Source organism: Arctopsyche grandis, chromosome 3, assembly GCF_051622035.1.
Source record: "Arctopsyche grandis isolate Sample6627 chromosome 3, ASM5162203v2, whole genome shotgun sequence".
Lineage (NCBI taxonomy): Eukaryota > Metazoa > Arthropoda > Insecta > Trichoptera > Hydropsychidae > Arctopsyche > Arctopsyche grandis.
The window spans coordinates 21,403,099-21,420,075 of NC_135357.1; the positions used below are offsets into that span (position 1 = coordinate 21,403,099).

General features: G+C 32.1%; 3 protein-coding genes across 4 annotated transcripts; 1 reads left to right on the top strand and 2 right to left on the bottom strand.

Moving 5' to 3' along the window:
- Nucleotides 1-250: 250 nt before the first annotated feature.
- On the top strand, nt 251-1,594 carry LOC143909692 (uncharacterized). Its single transcript, XM_077427791.1, has 4 exons — nt 251-331; nt 403-561; nt 644-802; nt 1,386-1,594. Exons 1-4 carry the CDS (start codon nt 260-262, stop codon nt 1,569-1,571), a joined length of 576 nt encoding a protein of 191 aa, XP_077283917.1. The 5' UTR covers nt 251-259; the 3' UTR covers nt 1,572-1,594.
- Nucleotides 1,595-1,904: 310 nt separating this feature from the next.
- On the bottom strand, nt 1,905-4,309 carry mRpL39 (mitochondrial ribosomal protein L39). The gene is made up of 7 exons (XM_077428390.1): nt 4,004-4,309; nt 3,712-3,891; nt 3,149-3,249; nt 2,928-3,069; nt 2,619-2,840; nt 2,326-2,555; nt 1,905-2,252 (listed from the first exon to the last, which is right to left on the bottom strand). Exons 1-7 carry the CDS (start codon nt 4,092-4,094, stop codon nt 2,175-2,177), a joined length of 1,044 nt encoding a protein of 347 aa, XP_077284516.1. The 5' UTR covers nt 4,095-4,309; the 3' UTR covers nt 1,905-2,174.
- Nucleotides 4,310-5,958: 1,649 nt separating this feature from the next.
- Nucleotides 5,959-16,804, bottom strand: slmb (beta-transducin repeat containing E3 ubiquitin protein ligase slmb). Of its 2 annotated transcripts, none has more exons than XM_077428392.1 (12): nt 16,473-16,804; nt 14,892-15,029; nt 14,700-14,808; nt 14,431-14,617; nt 14,182-14,317; nt 13,980-14,108; nt 13,709-13,900; nt 13,488-13,631; nt 12,815-12,966; nt 12,587-12,743; nt 11,024-11,206; nt 5,959-9,046 (listed from the first exon to the last, which is right to left on the bottom strand). In XM_077428392.1, the coding sequence occupies exons 1-12, from the start codon at nt 16,746-16,748 to the stop codon at nt 9,032-9,034; spliced, it is 1,818 nt and encodes a 605-aa protein (XP_077284518.1). In that variant the 5' UTR covers nt 16,749-16,804; the 3' UTR covers nt 5,959-9,031. The 2 variants fall into 2 exon arrangements, with proteins under 2 accessions (XP_077284518.1, XP_077284517.1); XM_077428391.1 differs by having other exon boundaries at nt 11,020-11,206.
- Between the last annotated feature and the right edge of the window lie 173 nt (nt 16,805-16,977).

A 16,977-nucleotide genomic window follows, 5' to 3' on the forward strand; every position in this document is an offset into this window, starting at 1 on the left:
ATAAAAAATATCAGTTCTAACAGGGTGATTGAAAATTTAATTTTAAATTTATTTGCTAAATCGAAAGTGCAAAAATAAACAGCTTCACATTCGCGTGCACATTCACATTGTTAATAATAAGCTTTGCAGAAAAACCTTGATTATTTATCATGGCAAAAAGCGATAAATATTCGATGAATAGATTTAACAAGTTAATAAAAGGTCTTTCCCAAACATCTCTCAGTTAGTATCACGTCAATTTATGCTTATAGCACAACAGATGACTTCCAAAACATATTCAATGCTTTTTGTATTTCTGTTTGTGACTGGCAATGTTCACACGAAATCAGATGTAAGTAAATAGTTATAGTATATGTAATAATCAAAAACTTTGATTAATTCTATTTTTTTAAATATAAACAGAAAAAGATGGCTTTGACCTGGAAAGAAATTGTATCGTGTCCCAATTTTGAAAATAAGTACATTGACATCTCAAGAGTGAACATTTATATGGCTAATGAAACAACAGTCCAACTAAAAGGAAACATTGAAATAAATATCGATTTAAATAAACCAATACAGGTACTAGATGTTATAATATAATACCTAATTTGATAAGTGTATAAATATAAGTTGCAGTTTAATTAAAAATTATATTCGTCAGTTGAAAGCTGTTGTCGAGAAGTACATTGGTAGTGGTAAATACATGACGATGCTGAGTTATAATGTGGAATTGTGTGAAAAACTTAATGGATCAGACGATGATTGGAGTGTATATATAAATTCCTTGAGACCTATTCCTACTGCATGTCCTCTTATTAAGGTATGAATAAGTGTTGAGAACAATTGTCATCTTTTTTCCTTAAAATTTTATTCAGTTGTTGTTGTGTTGACATTAAAAACAACACAAGCTATTCTTCAGTCGAGTATAAACTTTGTGAGGCAGAATGCTTTAGCTAGTCACATGACATTTAGAGCACATTGCGTGTTGACACTGTTGAGACAGCCATTCAAAATCTCAAATATCTGAATACCGAAAATTCAGCGTTCTGATTGCTTTTTCAAGTAAACTTTATTTGGAATCGGCCGACGATTGGAGAGTTGGTACATTCCTGCTTCACTTGTTGATACTTTGTATACACATAAGGTAAAAATAATATTAGAGTGGCACTATGTAGCACAGTGGAATCTGGAAACACACATTGAAGCTGCCTCGCAGTGTATACATATGTATATACCCAGCTTGAGATATGCCTCACTAAGTGCATGCCCAATCTGAGAATACTGATAATACTAATTCATGGTGTGTTAGGTAAATCTAATCAAAAAAAATTTCTCACCAAAATAAAACAAAAAAATTCGAATTATAATCAATTAAAATTATTGGCAAAATTCTTTTCTTTCAGAATAAGTATGATGTTAGTAATATTCAACCACAGACAACTAACTTTGAGTTGAAGAGAGATATGATTGGAACATACAAATCTACAATTAATATGTATAGAATTGAAAAATCTCCAACTGGAATACCCGGAGCTAAAACCATTTGGGCATGTCTTCAATTAAATTTCGATGTAGACGACGCAGAATAATTTTTTTAATATATGAAAAAACTTCTGATCGTCTATGTATTACAAATTAGGTTAATTCTTTTCGATTTTAAATATTTCACATTATGCGGGTGTAAAATAAAAGAATCTAAAATTCTATGACAATTGTTTTTTTCAAGAATCCTATGAAATGGTAAAAATATCGTATCGAATTTGTTACTTTATCTATGTATGTACGTAGTAACAATAGATGAAGTTTTGTGATTTCCGTGGATTCGTTGATCGGTTTGGGAGATAATTGAATCCAAAAACTTAAAAAAAAGAGAGGACACCTATAAGGGGAGGTACCATTTCTAGCCAACTTAAAAATTTGGAAAAATTTTACGTCGGTCGTTTATTTCAAGAATAAAGTTATGTACGTATATGTTACACCAAATCCGTGAAATTGTATAACATATATACCATGTTAATTAATTCGTATTTTATCTTCAACGGATGTTTTTGGGTGTATTATAGATCTGCTCTTTTTTAAATATACATATGTATAATATTTATAAAAGTGTAATATAAATTATAAGTCTGCAAATATTTTTTGAAATTTTATAATTTTTTTGGTATCTAATAATGAATGCTCAATAAAAATATTTATGCAATCGCCTGGTTGTATGATTGACTATCGTCAACTTCTGAATAAAATGGCTCAAATGGTGACTTTGCTGGATTCTAGAAAAAATTCATAAAATTATGTTATATTAAACAGTACAATGTCCACGATATAAGGAAGTATTGTGATTACCATTTTTTTGGCTCGTTCTTCTAAAATATTGTATGCCATATGATTTATTATAATTCCTACAGGAAGAGCAACTCCTTGGAATCTATGAAGTGTTAAATTCTTGTCATCTAGTATTCCCGATAGCTTATGGATGGCAGCGATAGTGACACGTCCAATTAAGTTTAGATTACCAATCATGGGTCCTTTCGAAATGTCTATATGATTTCCAGCTCTATATAAAGTTACTTGTCCTAAAATAAATTTGGGTTAAAACTATTATTCATAATTTTCGAATGGTAAACGATTGAATATACCTTCGTTCTTCTGTGCTATATCAGGTATCTGTCGAGATTTGTGTTCATTATCTTCGAACATTAATTGGGCCAAATCTCGCGATACCGACAATCGTTCTATAGGTGTATCAGATTGCGTTAAACGAATGAATTCACCACTCAAAACTTTAAGATCTTGTTGGGAAGGTTCCCAATCTGATAAACTACATAACTCCACATCATATACAAAAGATCCAGACCTAACTGTAATTACATAAAGAAAATATTAAAGCTTAGAAACTTTTGGATAGCAATATATGTATGTATAATACATTAGTAATAAAAAAATACCGTCTGGGGTAGGAAAGCTATGTAATTTGACTTCAAAATTATTTTTAAAAGCTTTAGCTGCTGTTGCTCCCAAAGCAAACGAACAAGTTCGCCAAAATGCTGTGTTAACTTTGGTTGGATCATTTATCATAAAGTTGAGTAACTAAAAAAAAGACATATTTTTAAATAATCAAAATAATCTAAGCTAATTAAAATATTAAATATATGTAGGTCAAAAGTACTTCTAGGCTGCAACTATGTGTAAGAGGACGTTGCATATCCCAAACGATACTTCCATCAATAAGGGCTAAAGCACTTCGTTGCACAAGGTTTAAACTTAAATCTGTATAAAATCAATTAAAATATATTAATCATAATTTCATATTTTACACAGCGGTGGATAGTGGAGGTTTCTCCATCTTGTAGACAGGATTTCACATATACTTGGCGACGCCTGAGTATCTACATATACACTAGTACACAATGATTTCCATAATTGAATAACAATTGACAATGATGACATTAGCATATGTATATTTTAGCTGGAAAAGGGGTTATACGTGCATAAATATTTGAGTTGTAAAATTCCCTGTAGGGTGTGCGCGCATGAGAATGTTCCAAGATTGATATTAAACTTTCTGAAAGTTTGCCCCTAAAACTAAGGTGTGGCAAAAAAAAAAATGGATCGATCAGATAACCCTAAACATGGCATACCACTTTATTCGTACTATTGAAAGTCATTTTTTAAATTAACTTCTTTACAGGTGTTGTGAAATGTAGGTACATTAGATTGTTAATTTCTTACGTCTAGCACAGTCGAAAGGCGTTGAAATATCTTTGTTCATAAACATGGTCACATCTTTAGGAGTCCCCAAATATCTGACTTCAATTTTTTCTATACGTCCTACGCTCTCTTGCTGTCTTTTCTTCTCTAAAGAGAATAGGTGGTTCCGTTTCTCGATGGCTTCTATTGAACTCGCTTTTCCTAATAAATAAAACAAAATAAATAAACCATATCATTTTGACAGCGAGAGGTTAGTCGAAGCGTTTAACCTAAAATCTAGTAACGAATCTCAAGTAAGATGTGATTTGATTACGAATTAATGGAGAGACGATCAGCTGCGTAAATTGAAGGAAACGAGGAGTCAAATAACGGGCGCTACGCCCCGCGGGGGCCCACACGCTCATTCTTCAACGAGATTATTTTCACCCTCGCGTTTTCTTTCTCGTTCTCTCTTGTTAAAAGTCTATAACAATTGATTCAACGGCCATATCGTGCGTATTTTACTGGTAAGTATTTTAGGGTAATTGAATTATTACGCACATTGCGATCGCCCAAAAGACAATTTTTCCCATGAAAATCGTGAATACGGAATATTTGACACTCGAGTTCTCGTTGGTATGATGGACTTTTCGGCTGCCAGATGTTCCGTTATAGAGATTTTAGTGACTTTTGGGCTAGCGTTTTGTGGGCAATAATCACCGAACCGTATTTTAGACTTTTTTTTTTCAATATTTTAATATGAAAGGTCAGTATACATGTATGTATAAATAATAAAAAGTCAGTATTTATATTAAAAGGTCAGAATTTAAACATAAATGGTTAGTATTAATGTTAAATGGTAGTTTTATTTTGACGAATGGCCAGTATTACATTTGATTGGTATCAACACAATACTGGTACGATATTCATGGACAATTCTATCCAACAGGCATTGCTATTTGTTCTGGCGAATGTACGTCAGTTTTTTATTTTGTCCATTTGTTATTTACACTGACATTTAATAATATGATAATGACCATTTTGTAATAAAATACTGGTCAAACACTGATTTATATACTTAACGAAATTGATTAAAATACTGGCCATTTAATTTTTTGCCCATATAAACTCAGAATATTGATATTTCAAATTGTACAAATTCAGAATATATGTAATGTGCCATAAGAGAAGGGACCAAAAACATCCATTTTAGCCACTCTATCTCAGAGAAATGTTTATAAAGTTTCTCTGCTCTATCTACCCCTTTTTTATGCGTATTTTATGATACAAAATGTGGGGTCACCCAAATTTTGGAACAACGGGTTTTCCAAATTTTTTTTCAAAAAATTTATTTTGTAAATATATATGTATATACATTATTTTTCGTCCAAGGAACCATTCCATGAAAGTTCATTAAATTTTCAAGATTTGTATAATTTTTGACAAAACTTATATGAATTTTTAGTTTAAATAGTGGGCTTCCGGAAACCATTAGGCAGGGTGACACCACTGGTTGGCGGTCAAAATAAGAATGAGATATTTGGAAACTGACGAAGCCGTTTACCAAGTTTTTGTAACATAGTGGTATAGCATGCATAGACTTAACATTTTTTTCTCTCAAATCGGGACAATTTTGAGTGCTCAAAGCACAATTTCACACCCAATTCATTAATAAATGTTAAAATATCCAAGTAAAAATACTGCTCTACAAAATCTATTTTACCATATCTCAATGTATGAAAGATATCGATTATAAAATTTTGTTAATTCCTGTAGGATTAAACAGTATAAATTTATGCTATCACGCTTTTCCTCAATATTCGTTTTTAATTTCATCGTTCATTGATAATATCAATTGCACTCGCTTTTGTATTTTCCATAATCAAGATATGTAGATTTGTAAAACAATTAGAGCTTGCACAACCCAAAAATACATTCTACTACAATCAATCAAAGAACCGTTCTATCATCACTGGACGGTTGTCTCCCTTCAAAGATTCCAGGCATTCTGCCAATAGCTGGAAGTCATATGTATGTATGTATGTATATTCAGCACTTTTTAATTATTACCAAATAGCTGGGACAAAATGACAACCAGTAGAGCCGCCCGCATCACACCTCGAAACCTGAACAATCCCAGTCAAACTGAGACATATGGTAAGCCAAAGCATGCACATATTATATTCTTGTCAATTTGATGATGGGAATATAATATATACGTATGTATATAGAATATAACTTTTATTTCATGAAATGAAACAGAAGGGGCATGAAATAAATAAAATATTTCATATAATATATTTAATATTTCTTGCGTACATTACATAAAAAATTTATTAATTACAAATAAAATTAACAGACTTTTAATTTACAATAATGCAGAGTACTAAAAGTCGTGCACTACAGGAACAATAAGAAAAAGCCATAACTCTTTCCGATTTTTTTAAAATTTCAAGTCCATTTTAATAAAATTAATATCAGCATCGTATGAACTTACTGCAAAGGACACTTATGGGTTCTATAATACGCGACTTTTGGTAAACTTGTGCATGAGAGTGTGTAATACGTGTATACATGTATGTATGTGTGAAGTATCCCATATATACAGATGATATTGCCAAATAATTAATGAATGTCAGATCTCGGAATTATTTTATATTGACGAATATAAGTCTCAATCGCGCGAGCAATAAGACCATAGTCTATAAATAATTTCACGTACAATTTAAAGAAACGTTCAGTCCCGAACATGACTTTGGGTCTTTACAATATTTAAAAATACAATATGCCTCTCCGTTCGTACCCAATTTAATAAAAACGGAGTAATAAAAGATTTAAAATTTTTGATACAGTGGAAATCATTTGTAACGAAAACGTAGGGACTGAAATATTTTTTCGTGTTAAAGTTAATTACAAAAGCATTTCGTCAGGACCAAAATATGATTCCAAACGATTTCGCCTAAATCGATTTTCACAGTACATGTTGTATTAGAATCTATGCGATACAATAAATTATTAAAATCATTGATTGTAATTCAAGGCTCGATTAGAAAACTACAATATATCTCAGCTGCAATATAAATTATTGTTGTCAGTTTCCCACGTAAATTTGAAAGGAAAGTTGACATCAAACAACACATGATGTAAGCACGGTAGCGTTACATTTCCCCGTCTATATACTAAAAAATTAAGGCCCCGAACAAACTGGTGTATTATTTAAATAAATTTCATCCATTGATACTTCGTATATGTATGAATAATGTAACAAAAAAGAGGGAGGGAAAGAAAAGGGGCAATCGAAACATATTTACACGCCTGTATGTATGTCTGTATGTGTGAATTAGTTCTTTAATTCGTGTAATTTTAACTAAGTAAAGTAATAATTTAAAACTATGAGTTCTATTAATAGAATTTTTTGATTGCGGATTAGAAAGTCGCTAATGCGTTCAGAGCTTAAATTGTAAATAAACAATAATTAAATGCGAGTTAGTGCTCCACTAACATTATTTGTCGAAAGGCCACAACCAACAAAGTCAGGGAAACGCTGTCTCGTGGTCAATATAAAAAGGAATACACCAAAATCCTATTTGGTAATATGATCTCGGCCTTTTAAGGTCGGAGGCCATTAAAAGTAAGGAAAATAGTAACACTTTGATGTTAAAAACGTAGTTATAACACTTTTCACATTTAATTTAACAAACAGAATGATTTGTTATTTATTATGGCATTTCTAATTAATTTTGTAGTTGAGAGCTCAGTGCAACAATCTAATATTAATTATATTAATAATAACAGATCTTTAAATTAATGAATGTACTTGCCTCAAGTGGTATTATAAATTGTGTTTCTATATTTAACGCCGTTTCAAGGAATAATTTTCATGAACCGTAGCAAATCAGAACTGCACAATTTCCAAATGTACAATTATATAGACCCTACCTAAGTAAATAATGTATACATATTTATTTACTGTAAAACATTTGTCAATTTGCATGTATGATTCAGAACTGTGACGACATGCATCGCTTGGTTCCATTAGACAAAACTACGTTTAAATATGAAACGCCAAAATAATGGCCTAATGCAAGTAATGATTCAAATTAAATTGACACGTTGCGCATTTACTCGCTAATGAATTGCAAATGCGAATTCAAATTTATTTGGACATTGAAATAAATAAGGTCTGAAATAATAAATATCAATGGTAATTTTAAATCGATTATCGATTCCTTTCCAAAAATAACCTGATATAGAAATGGGCAAAACACTAGTAGTATGTAATGTGGAAACATCATTGATATCTTGTTCTATGTAGGGGCTGTGTTTATGGTTATGTACAAGCAAGCATACATTTTTACCAACATGCACTGAGCTAAGATAATTTTTTATGAAAATATGGACAACTGCATCGGTACGTGAAGTAATGCAAGCAATTTGTGCAAAAGCTGTTAAACATAGGTACCCAAAGCCTTAGATAATCCTTCATTAGTATCTAAATTACATACATTTGAATTAACATGTGAAATATACAATATGTATATAAGTTAAACAAAGATGTGAAAAAAAAACAAACAACAAACAATTGAGATCTATACAACAGACACATGCCACTAATAGCGACAAACCAAAATCGTTTATACATCATTTACGATTATATTTGAATTGAAAAAAATTTACATTTTTACTGAAAAACACAAATCAGCTTGAAAAAATTCAGGCGTTTGACGCAATGACATATCATACATATGTAACGGAGAAGTGTTTGTCGCTCTCAATTAACAAGTCTAAAATTCGGTTCCATTCAAAGTATTGTTGTGTCAAAAGTCGTATATTGCGCTAATTTATAAAAAAAAAGTCATCAACAAGAATTTTCCTTTCACAACAACAAAATAAACTACGTACTTTAAATTTTCGTAATAAAAAATTTAAAAACACTTGTAGTCATGGTTTCTTACATATGGAGGTATTTATATTATTATTTCATTTTACGCATTTGTATTATTAACACAAAGCTTGTCATCTCAGACTTTTGAATTAGAATATAATAGTACATACATTAAATAAGATGATAATTTTATATATTTTAGTTACATATAAATTTGATTTGGTATCACACCCGTATTTATTTTATCAAGTGAAAATTTTTCATGAACAACGAATGTAACAATGCTAAATGAAAAAATAATAATGAAACAATCAGCGAAAATGCGAGATGACAAGTTCATGTAAATTTATTATAGTTTATTTTCCCCTCAGTATCAATATATCACTTTGTAGACCACACCACTAAGTCAGTTAATTTGGAGAATCTGGTAATCAGTCATTAAGTTCAATAATACTATTAGGCGAGGATTTCACAATTTCACTCACTCGAATCCTGCAACAAAATGAAATAAAATAAATAAATGAAATTATTATCATATCACTTATGATAAAATAATGTATCATCTGTCACATAATTAAACACAACGGTAAAGACGCAATTAGATTCGCCTGATTTCTCATTCAATTTTGTTTCATAAAATAATATCATAATATATGTATGTGTATGTATAAAAAAACGAACAGAATGTATATATGAGTGAGCGCATCGACAAGTATAGAGATTTCACAAAAACAAATTTTACAATTATCAAGAGTTATTATATCGATTTCGATTCCAGTTCAGTTCCGGATTCCTATTTCAGTTACAATTACGATTGTTGTTGTTTGTTATTATTTGTATACATATCACTTTATTTTGTATCAATTCTTTTTCTGAAACCATCTGTTGAAATATTAACATGTACATAACATTGTGTATATGTGTATTTTAGTATATTGATCAGTATGGGATTTTCTCTTCTTAGAAAAGTCAAATTTTTTTTGCCCACAATGTATCACGCTGAAAATTTATATTTGTATTCTTTATGTACTAACATAGGGCCTTAGCACACTGACTGGACTGTCTGTTGAGGATCTCCAGTTGCGTACGCCAGGACGTCTGTTTTCATACAAATGAGCGATAGCCGCCACACTAAACGGACGGTTCGCAAGTCCGCTAGTGTGGCGGCTATCGCTCCTTTGTATGAAAACGGACGTACTGGCGTATGCAACGGGAGATCCGCAACGGACGGTCCAGCCAGTGTGCTGAGGCCCTTAGATTTGATAAGGTTTTGGCTAGAATTAGTAAACTGGAAGTAGTAATTAATAATATTTATAAAAGAATATTTCATTATATTAATATCTGTGATTATTTGTATTATCTAATGATTTGAATCTGAAATCGAAATGGAATTTTTCACGAATTTTCAATAATTTTCAAACCATGATTTCGATTTATTTTATTGTATTAAAATATATTTTATACATAACAGCCGGGATTACAAATTTGTCACCTGGGGCAAAGGGAAAAAAATAATTTTGTGGGCTTAATCTAAATTTAAAGGGGGGCGTAATAGATGACTTGTAATATTAAAACATTATATTACAGTATGTAAAACGTGAGTTTAATATATTTTTAAGATAAGAATACCATAAATAAAATATTATTATTGTTATTAAATATGTTCTATTAAAAAAAAAAACCATCAGGTGAAAATTTTTTTTGGACGTTTGAGAAAGCCTTGAGTAGAATATGAACTCAATGGGCCAATGTTCGAATAAGAGTATCTTTGTCTATGATGAGTCAGGATTTCTTAAATTAATCATTACTGATTTATTTGACATGCAAGACCGGACATTTTTTGGTTCCTTAGTAATTTAGAATACATGGAATTGAATTGAAACCCTCGAATTGAAATGAGTTTGGAAACTTATTTTTCAAGTAACATTAGTGCACCGAATTTGTTGAAAACATAATAATATAATGATTTTAATTTTTACACATACGACTTTGGCAGAATTGAAATGTACGGCGTTTTACTTGCAGTCAGCAATTGTGATTCACGAGTCATAAATTATAAAAATCATAAACTTAAATGTAATTTTTGCCTTTTACATAGCCAATCAATATTGGCAAAACTAGAATAGTTTTTTCAAAACTTATGAAAGGGTATGGAAATTTTGGATTTTCACGAAAGGGAGCAGCGCTCCCGTCTATTTCGAGCCCTGATTTGAATTCATTTTATTTTAAAATTATGAAGAGTATACACATTCATTCTAAAATTGGATCTAGTATATGATCCTGGTTGTTATTAAGTTTTCATTTTGTAGTAGGCGTGTGAAATAATCTTTATCAGCGATTTTTTCTTAGTAGCTTTCAAGATAGTCGAACCTAGCAGATTAATTTACTATGTGTAACAGAAATATAAATTGCCAGTCTAATGTTTTACATAAAACAATATCTCCTACTTTATACTGAAAGCTCACCTACATTGTCCGGTGTTGGTTGTTGGGTTGGATGTGAAGTTGTCGCTACGGACATTGCTGCAGGACCTGATTTGTCATCACCAGGTGCACAGTTCAGAAAGTCCCAAACAAGAATGGTGTCATCGTGTGAAGATGAGACGATTTGGAATTCATCAAACTGCAACCGGAAGACTCGCCCAGTATGTTCCTATGAAAAGTAGAAGAATATTAAGATTTTGGCAGCTGATTGGCAGTAATTTGCTTGAAAAATACCGAGCAAACTCCACGATTGAGTAAATTTTGGTACAGTTTTCATAAGGTGGCAGTGACATACAGGCCATTTTTAGTAGTTTTTGTATGGCAGTGATACACAGACGGCAGGCGTATGGTCTTGTTTGAAAATATATTCTTTCGGAAAATGAAACATCTTTTAAAATTATGTTGTTTAAATTAAGCGTTTGCTTATAGGGCTTAGAACTATGAACCTACCTCCTGTATAATTAAATTTTTTAGAATATTTATCCTCACTGTATGTACAGTGCTGGCCACCTCGTTCGCAACAAACTAAAATAATTCGTTTTTTTGGAATTTCTCAACAGAACTTTCTATTTAAATTTTTTTATTAAAAAGGGCAACATTACAAATATTTTTTTCAGTTACTATCTGAACCCGGCATGCGTTGCAATGCCACGGTATCGCGTGCAATTCCCGTTCCCTTTTTCGTAGTGCGAAGTAGACGCCGCGCGATTATTGTCACACTCGCGGCGTGATGCGTTGAAGGCGGGATAGCTTTACTTTAAAAATTTAAGGGCCATAATAAAAGCAAGGATGCAAATAAAACATACCCCCAGACAAATGATGACTTAAAAAAATCATTGAAAAGATGAGGTTTTAGGGACATACCTGACTCCATTGTGTGAATTCTGGTATTGCCCATGCTAGTCGCATGATTAGCGAAAGGCAGTTAAACAAAATATTAGTTTTGTATTGTTTTATAACCTTTATTATATTTATTTTGTATTTTAATTCATAGAAAAAACTAAGTTATAATATTTTTTAAGTTACAATTATTTGAAATATTATAGAATAAAATGACCTAATTTTGCACTTTTTCTTAAAATCCTTATCTTGCCTTTAATTTAGATTTGCAAATAATTTTACCGAATTACAAAAGACGCTTAGGGGTTTGGTATTTGGTATTTTTTTTAAAAACAACATAAACTGTAAAATTGAAGGTGTTGCGAACGGTATACACGATCTGTAAATAAATGTGTATGTAATTATGAAACATTCTGTATATAATCTGTACATCTGATAAAATTATTTTATCGTGTTATTTATAAAGGAAATATGAATTTGTGTGAATATGCACTGCCATACCGCCACAGTTAGTCACAACGACATATTTAATATACATATATTTTAGAAATATCGAGAAAAAAATTAGGAACTACATACCTGTTATTAGGTTCGTAGATAATGTATCAACAATATTAAAACATAAATCATAATTTTGATTATCTCATCTCATTAGCGCAATCTTAGCAGATCATAATTATGTTGTGTATGAACAATTGAAGATACTTACAACTAAAGTACGTAAGCATAACTGTGTGGCAGGAGCTCTCGGATCTAGCGCAGCAGGAAGATCCCAAACTTTGATCTTTCCGTCATAGGCACCACTCACAATTCGTTTAGCATCAAACCTAATACACCGAACCAACTCTTCATGACCTTCGAGTATTCTGTAATAGATTTTTTAAAATTAAAAATGATTATTTTTTAAATGGTGAAATGTATTTATAAATTTTCTAACCTTAAACATGTTCCAAATTCAATGTCCCAAAGTCTTATTGTATTATCACTTGAGCCACTGACAACAAGTCTGTCTCTATATTGAAGGCATGCGATTCCACGCTTGTGTCCATTTAGCGTTCGAACGAATTCACAGGAACTTGTATTCCACACCTATATGCAATAAAAATAAAGTAAAAAATAGTAGAAGGAAATGTGAAAAAATTACAAGGTTACGACAACCATTTTATTAACAAAAAAAAAGTTTCAGTGTGATGGAACAGGGTTCAAATTATTTCCAAAATACTGACATGTACATATTTATGTACTGACAAACACACACATTTTTTAATAAGCAAGAAAACGTTATCGGGGATAAAATCTCGAGGTTGAACTTTCTCGCTATCACAAAATTTTATTTATTGATACTTCGTATAAAAAAAGATGAAGTAAAAAAAATAGGTTGCATTCAACATGTTTTTATGTTAGGATTTTGTCTATTGATTTGTTTAATAATGATTTTTCTGTCAACTACATCTAATCATCAAACCATACTAATGTGCAAATAAATGAATGCATAATATTTTGCGTTAAATTAAACAAACGTAATTGATGATGAATTTTGGATGCCAAATGGAATTTAGAAAAATGATGGGGAGATTTGTCACTATCAAAATATTTATAAATCTATAAACCTTTATAGTACGATCTCCAGATGCACTAACTATATATTTTTCGTCAAAATCAACAACATTCACAGCTGCTCGGTGACCAACTAATACTCTTCTTAGTGTAATTTCAGTCTGTGAAGTCATATCCCAAACAGCAATGGATCGATCCTGTAAAAATATTAACCACCATAAAATATATGTTTTGTGTATAAAAAGCTTGTAAAAACAATGAAAATTTGGACAACCTTGCTGCAAGTGACCATAAGTCCATTGGTAAAACGAAGATGTAAAACAGCCTCACAGTGATGAATTAGCGTATTAACCATCTCACCATTGGTGGCATCCCACACTTTGACTGTTGCGTCACTCGATCCACTAATGATTACACGTTCATCATACTGCAAACACAGTACAGATCCAGTGTGACCAGTTAATACCTGGAAAATACAAAATTAACATAAAACAAGACCAAAACTTACAAAACAAAAACAGAGTGGAAGCAGTCAAGTATTTAACCTTAATACATTGTAAAGAATTTCTGTCCCATATTTTAATTGTATTATCGCGGAGTCCTGATACAATTTTATGATCATCATATTGCAAACAGTATACACCTTTAGAATTTTCACTACGACAATTTATTCTCTGAAAATACAAGAAAATGAAAATGAATGGTACAAAACTCATTTGCATTTAGAAATGACGGAAAATTAATTACCTGAAGATTATGCCTACCCATCCGCCAATTATTTTCTATGGAATCTATATCTTGAATTATTTTAGGAAAAAGTGCTCTATAGAACGAGTGACCAGGGTGGACAAATCCTGGCTTTGGTTTAAATAGGTATTGTATCCTGAAATTAAATTGACATCATTGTAAATTAAAATATTTCCAATATATATTCTAATATTTGTCATTAACGCTATAAGAAAGTTGAAGAAGCGATCAGTTAATGCTAAAAATTACCAGCCGCGTCTTTCGGCAAGACCTCTCCACAGGGAGTCTGTGCGAACCTTTCGCTCAACGAGCTTTTTCCAAAGCATTCCTTCAGAAATTACACGTTGCCATTCACGACATACCAATTCAGCTGCGCACAACCAGCGTGCATCAAGATAAGAGAGAATATTTTCAGCTATGTGTTCCAGTCCTTTTACTATTCAAATAAACAAATGTATAATACACATTATTTGAAAATTAAAAGCACTAAATAATAATAATAAAAAATAAAAATAAACCTGGTAATAACGTGATAAAATCACGCTGAAGCATGGGCTTAAGATAGGCATTAATGTGACCATGTTGATAGTGACACATACGTGACAGTAATTGTTCTACAAATTCCACCTGAAACAATAATATATTAAAAATAAAAAAAAAAAACATTATTCTATTAACGACGAATAAATAATTTGATAGTTAAATTGTACCTGGTCAGCTTCGTTCCATCCTGCAAAGTAAGCAAGGCAAGCTTCTCTTTCAGCTTTGTGAGATTCTCTCTCGGCTGGAGCACTAGCTGTCTGCTCTTTTTTATTGCGAATACGATCATATAGTAATGTCATTGGAAACTAAAAAAATAAGGAAAACACGATTTAAAACTTCCATTTTTAAATGTTTTAAAATTTTAACTATTAGTGGCGAGTCTTTTATATATTTTAGTATATATTCGATGAATATAAATAGTATTAAAAACAAAATTCATTTGATGACAAACATCTATGTCCATACATATGTATATAGCAGCTGTAATACTGTTTTCGATACTCATTTGAACGTTAACGCAAAGAAAACCATGTATTTGGGATTTTTTATAAGACAAAAGTTTACTTCCTGCTGTCTGAATTTATTTACAATTTTTTTATAACTTAATATTGGATTAATAATAATAAAATATAGCTGTAACTGAACAAGTATACCTAAAAGACATTATTTATGTTGTAAATCTATATCTGCAGATATATAAAAATAGCCCTTGAACTGATTTAACCAAGAATTTACTGGTGAATAGAAATGATGGTAATTTTGGTTACTATAGTATGTACATATGTATTTATGTATAGGATCTGGACATATTTTGGGTCATCCATTTATATTATACATATCCTATTCCCTTGGACAAGAAAAAAAAGTAAATTTATACAATATCCATTATTCAAGCGTCAAAGAAAAACAAACGGCATACATATGTATATACGTCTATTCCATGACAGTATATAAATATTTATCGCTTACAATTCTAATTTGGAAAATATAATTATAAATTTACAGAATCATAATACACATATCGTATGTATATATATTTTTTTAATGAACTAAAAATATGTTGCAAATAAACCACAGATTTAAGAAAACTGTCATGAATGAAACAATGTTATATTCATTTTAAATCAACAGAAATAGCGATAGTGGTTGCTGTATACGCTACTCAATCTCGGTCCAAAGTAAAACCGGCAACACTCATTCAGTCGTGGGGGAAAATTTTCGCATATATAGAAAGTGACACACATTACAAATTGGGAGTTGAATACAATAGCATAACACTCATTAGGACAACTGTATTCATAATAGAATGTCGTCACAGAAAATATTCTCATAAATGATACGTACATACATATTTGACATTTATGGTTGTTTTTATTTGACATTTGCGGATCTGTAGCCCGAATAATCGAGAGTACGCGGTGTACATATGTACGAGGGTATACGAATAATAATATCCGCGTAATGGTGTCGCAATTTTCTAATCACACGACTCGAAAACAATAACACAAATATTGAGCATTTTACGCTCAAGCCTGACGAGAAAACTCAGTGACAGATTAAAAATATTTAAACGTAGTGGTGTTGAAAGATACGATTGATGAATATATTCAAAACGAAATCGAGATGGCAGGAGTGTGTGTATTTGAAACGAGTGAGCGTATACGAGGAGGGTTTGTATGTATGGGCATGTTTGGTGTGAGAATGACTCGCACTCGGTACTCGGTACTCGTAGTCGTATTCGTACTGACCTGAGGAGCGAGGAGTTGTTCGGAGGAGACGGCCGTGGTGGGCGTGGTGGCGGGGGCGGGGGCGGCGGCGGGGGCGCTCATGGCGTTGGCGTTGGCGGGGGCCGAGGAGTTGGAGTTGGAGTCGGAGGGGCTGCTCGCCAGGCCGGGGTTGGGGTTGGGGTTCGCGATGTGAGTGTGGTTGTGGTTGTGGATGTGGTTGTGGTTGTGGTTGTGGTTGAGGTTGAGGCTGAGGCCGAGGTTGAGGTGAGGCGAGAGGGGCGGCGGACGACCCTCCATGTCTGTTGCGCGTGTGACGTCACGCGGCCGCCATCACTGCAACTCGACAACGACAGGGAGACAACCGGCCACGGTGACCACTCACGGTGACGCACGACCACTCCACTCCACTCCACAACCATTCGTTTATTCGGGTGTTCACGGGTATCATCTAGAGATGTGCGGGCGGGAATATTGAAAAAAATGTATATCAATCAGATTTACAAATCGACACATTTTTATATATATA

What these genes read in the sequence shown, in the direction of transcription:
- slmb (XM_077428392.1), bottom strand. Translation starts at nt 16,748, where the DNA reads ATGGAGGGTCGTCCGCCGCCCCTCTCGCCTCACCTCAACCTCGGCCTC. An exon ending in TTTTATCACGTTATTACCAG is followed by an intron (nt 14,618 to 14,699) that starts GTTTATTTTTAT and finishes TTATTTGAATAG; the next exon opens with TAAAAGGACTGGAACACATA. An exon ending in GAATTTGGAACATGTTTAAG is followed by an intron (nt 12,744 to 12,814) that starts GTTAGAAAATTT and finishes AATCTATTACAG; the next exon opens with AATACTCGAAGGTCATGAAG.
- LOC143909692 (XM_077427791.1), top strand. Translation starts at nt 260, where the DNA reads ATGACTTCCAAAACATATTCAATGCTTTTTGTATTTCTGTTTGTGACT. An exon ending in ATGTTCACACGAAATCAGAT is followed by an intron (nt 332 to 402) that starts GTAAGTAAATAG and finishes AAATATAAACAG; the next exon opens with AAAAAGATGGCTTTGACCTG. An exon ending in ATTTAAATAAACCAATACAG is followed by an intron (nt 562 to 643) that starts GTACTAGATGTT and finishes TATATTCGTCAG; the next exon opens with TTGAAAGCTGTTGTCGAGAA.
- mRpL39 (XM_077428390.1), bottom strand. Translation starts at nt 4,094, where the DNA reads ATGAGCGTGTGGGCCCCCGCGGGGCGTAGCGCCCGTTATTTGACTCCT. An exon ending in TAGCTTTCCTACCCCAGACG is followed by an intron (nt 2,841 to 2,927) that starts GTATTTTTTTAT and finishes ATGTAATTACAG; the next exon opens with TTAGGTCTGGATCTTTTGTA. An exon ending in AAGAACGAGCCAAAAAAATG is followed by an intron (nt 2,253 to 2,325) that starts GTAATCACAATA and finishes AATTTTTTCTAG; the next exon opens with AATCCAGCAAAGTCACCATT.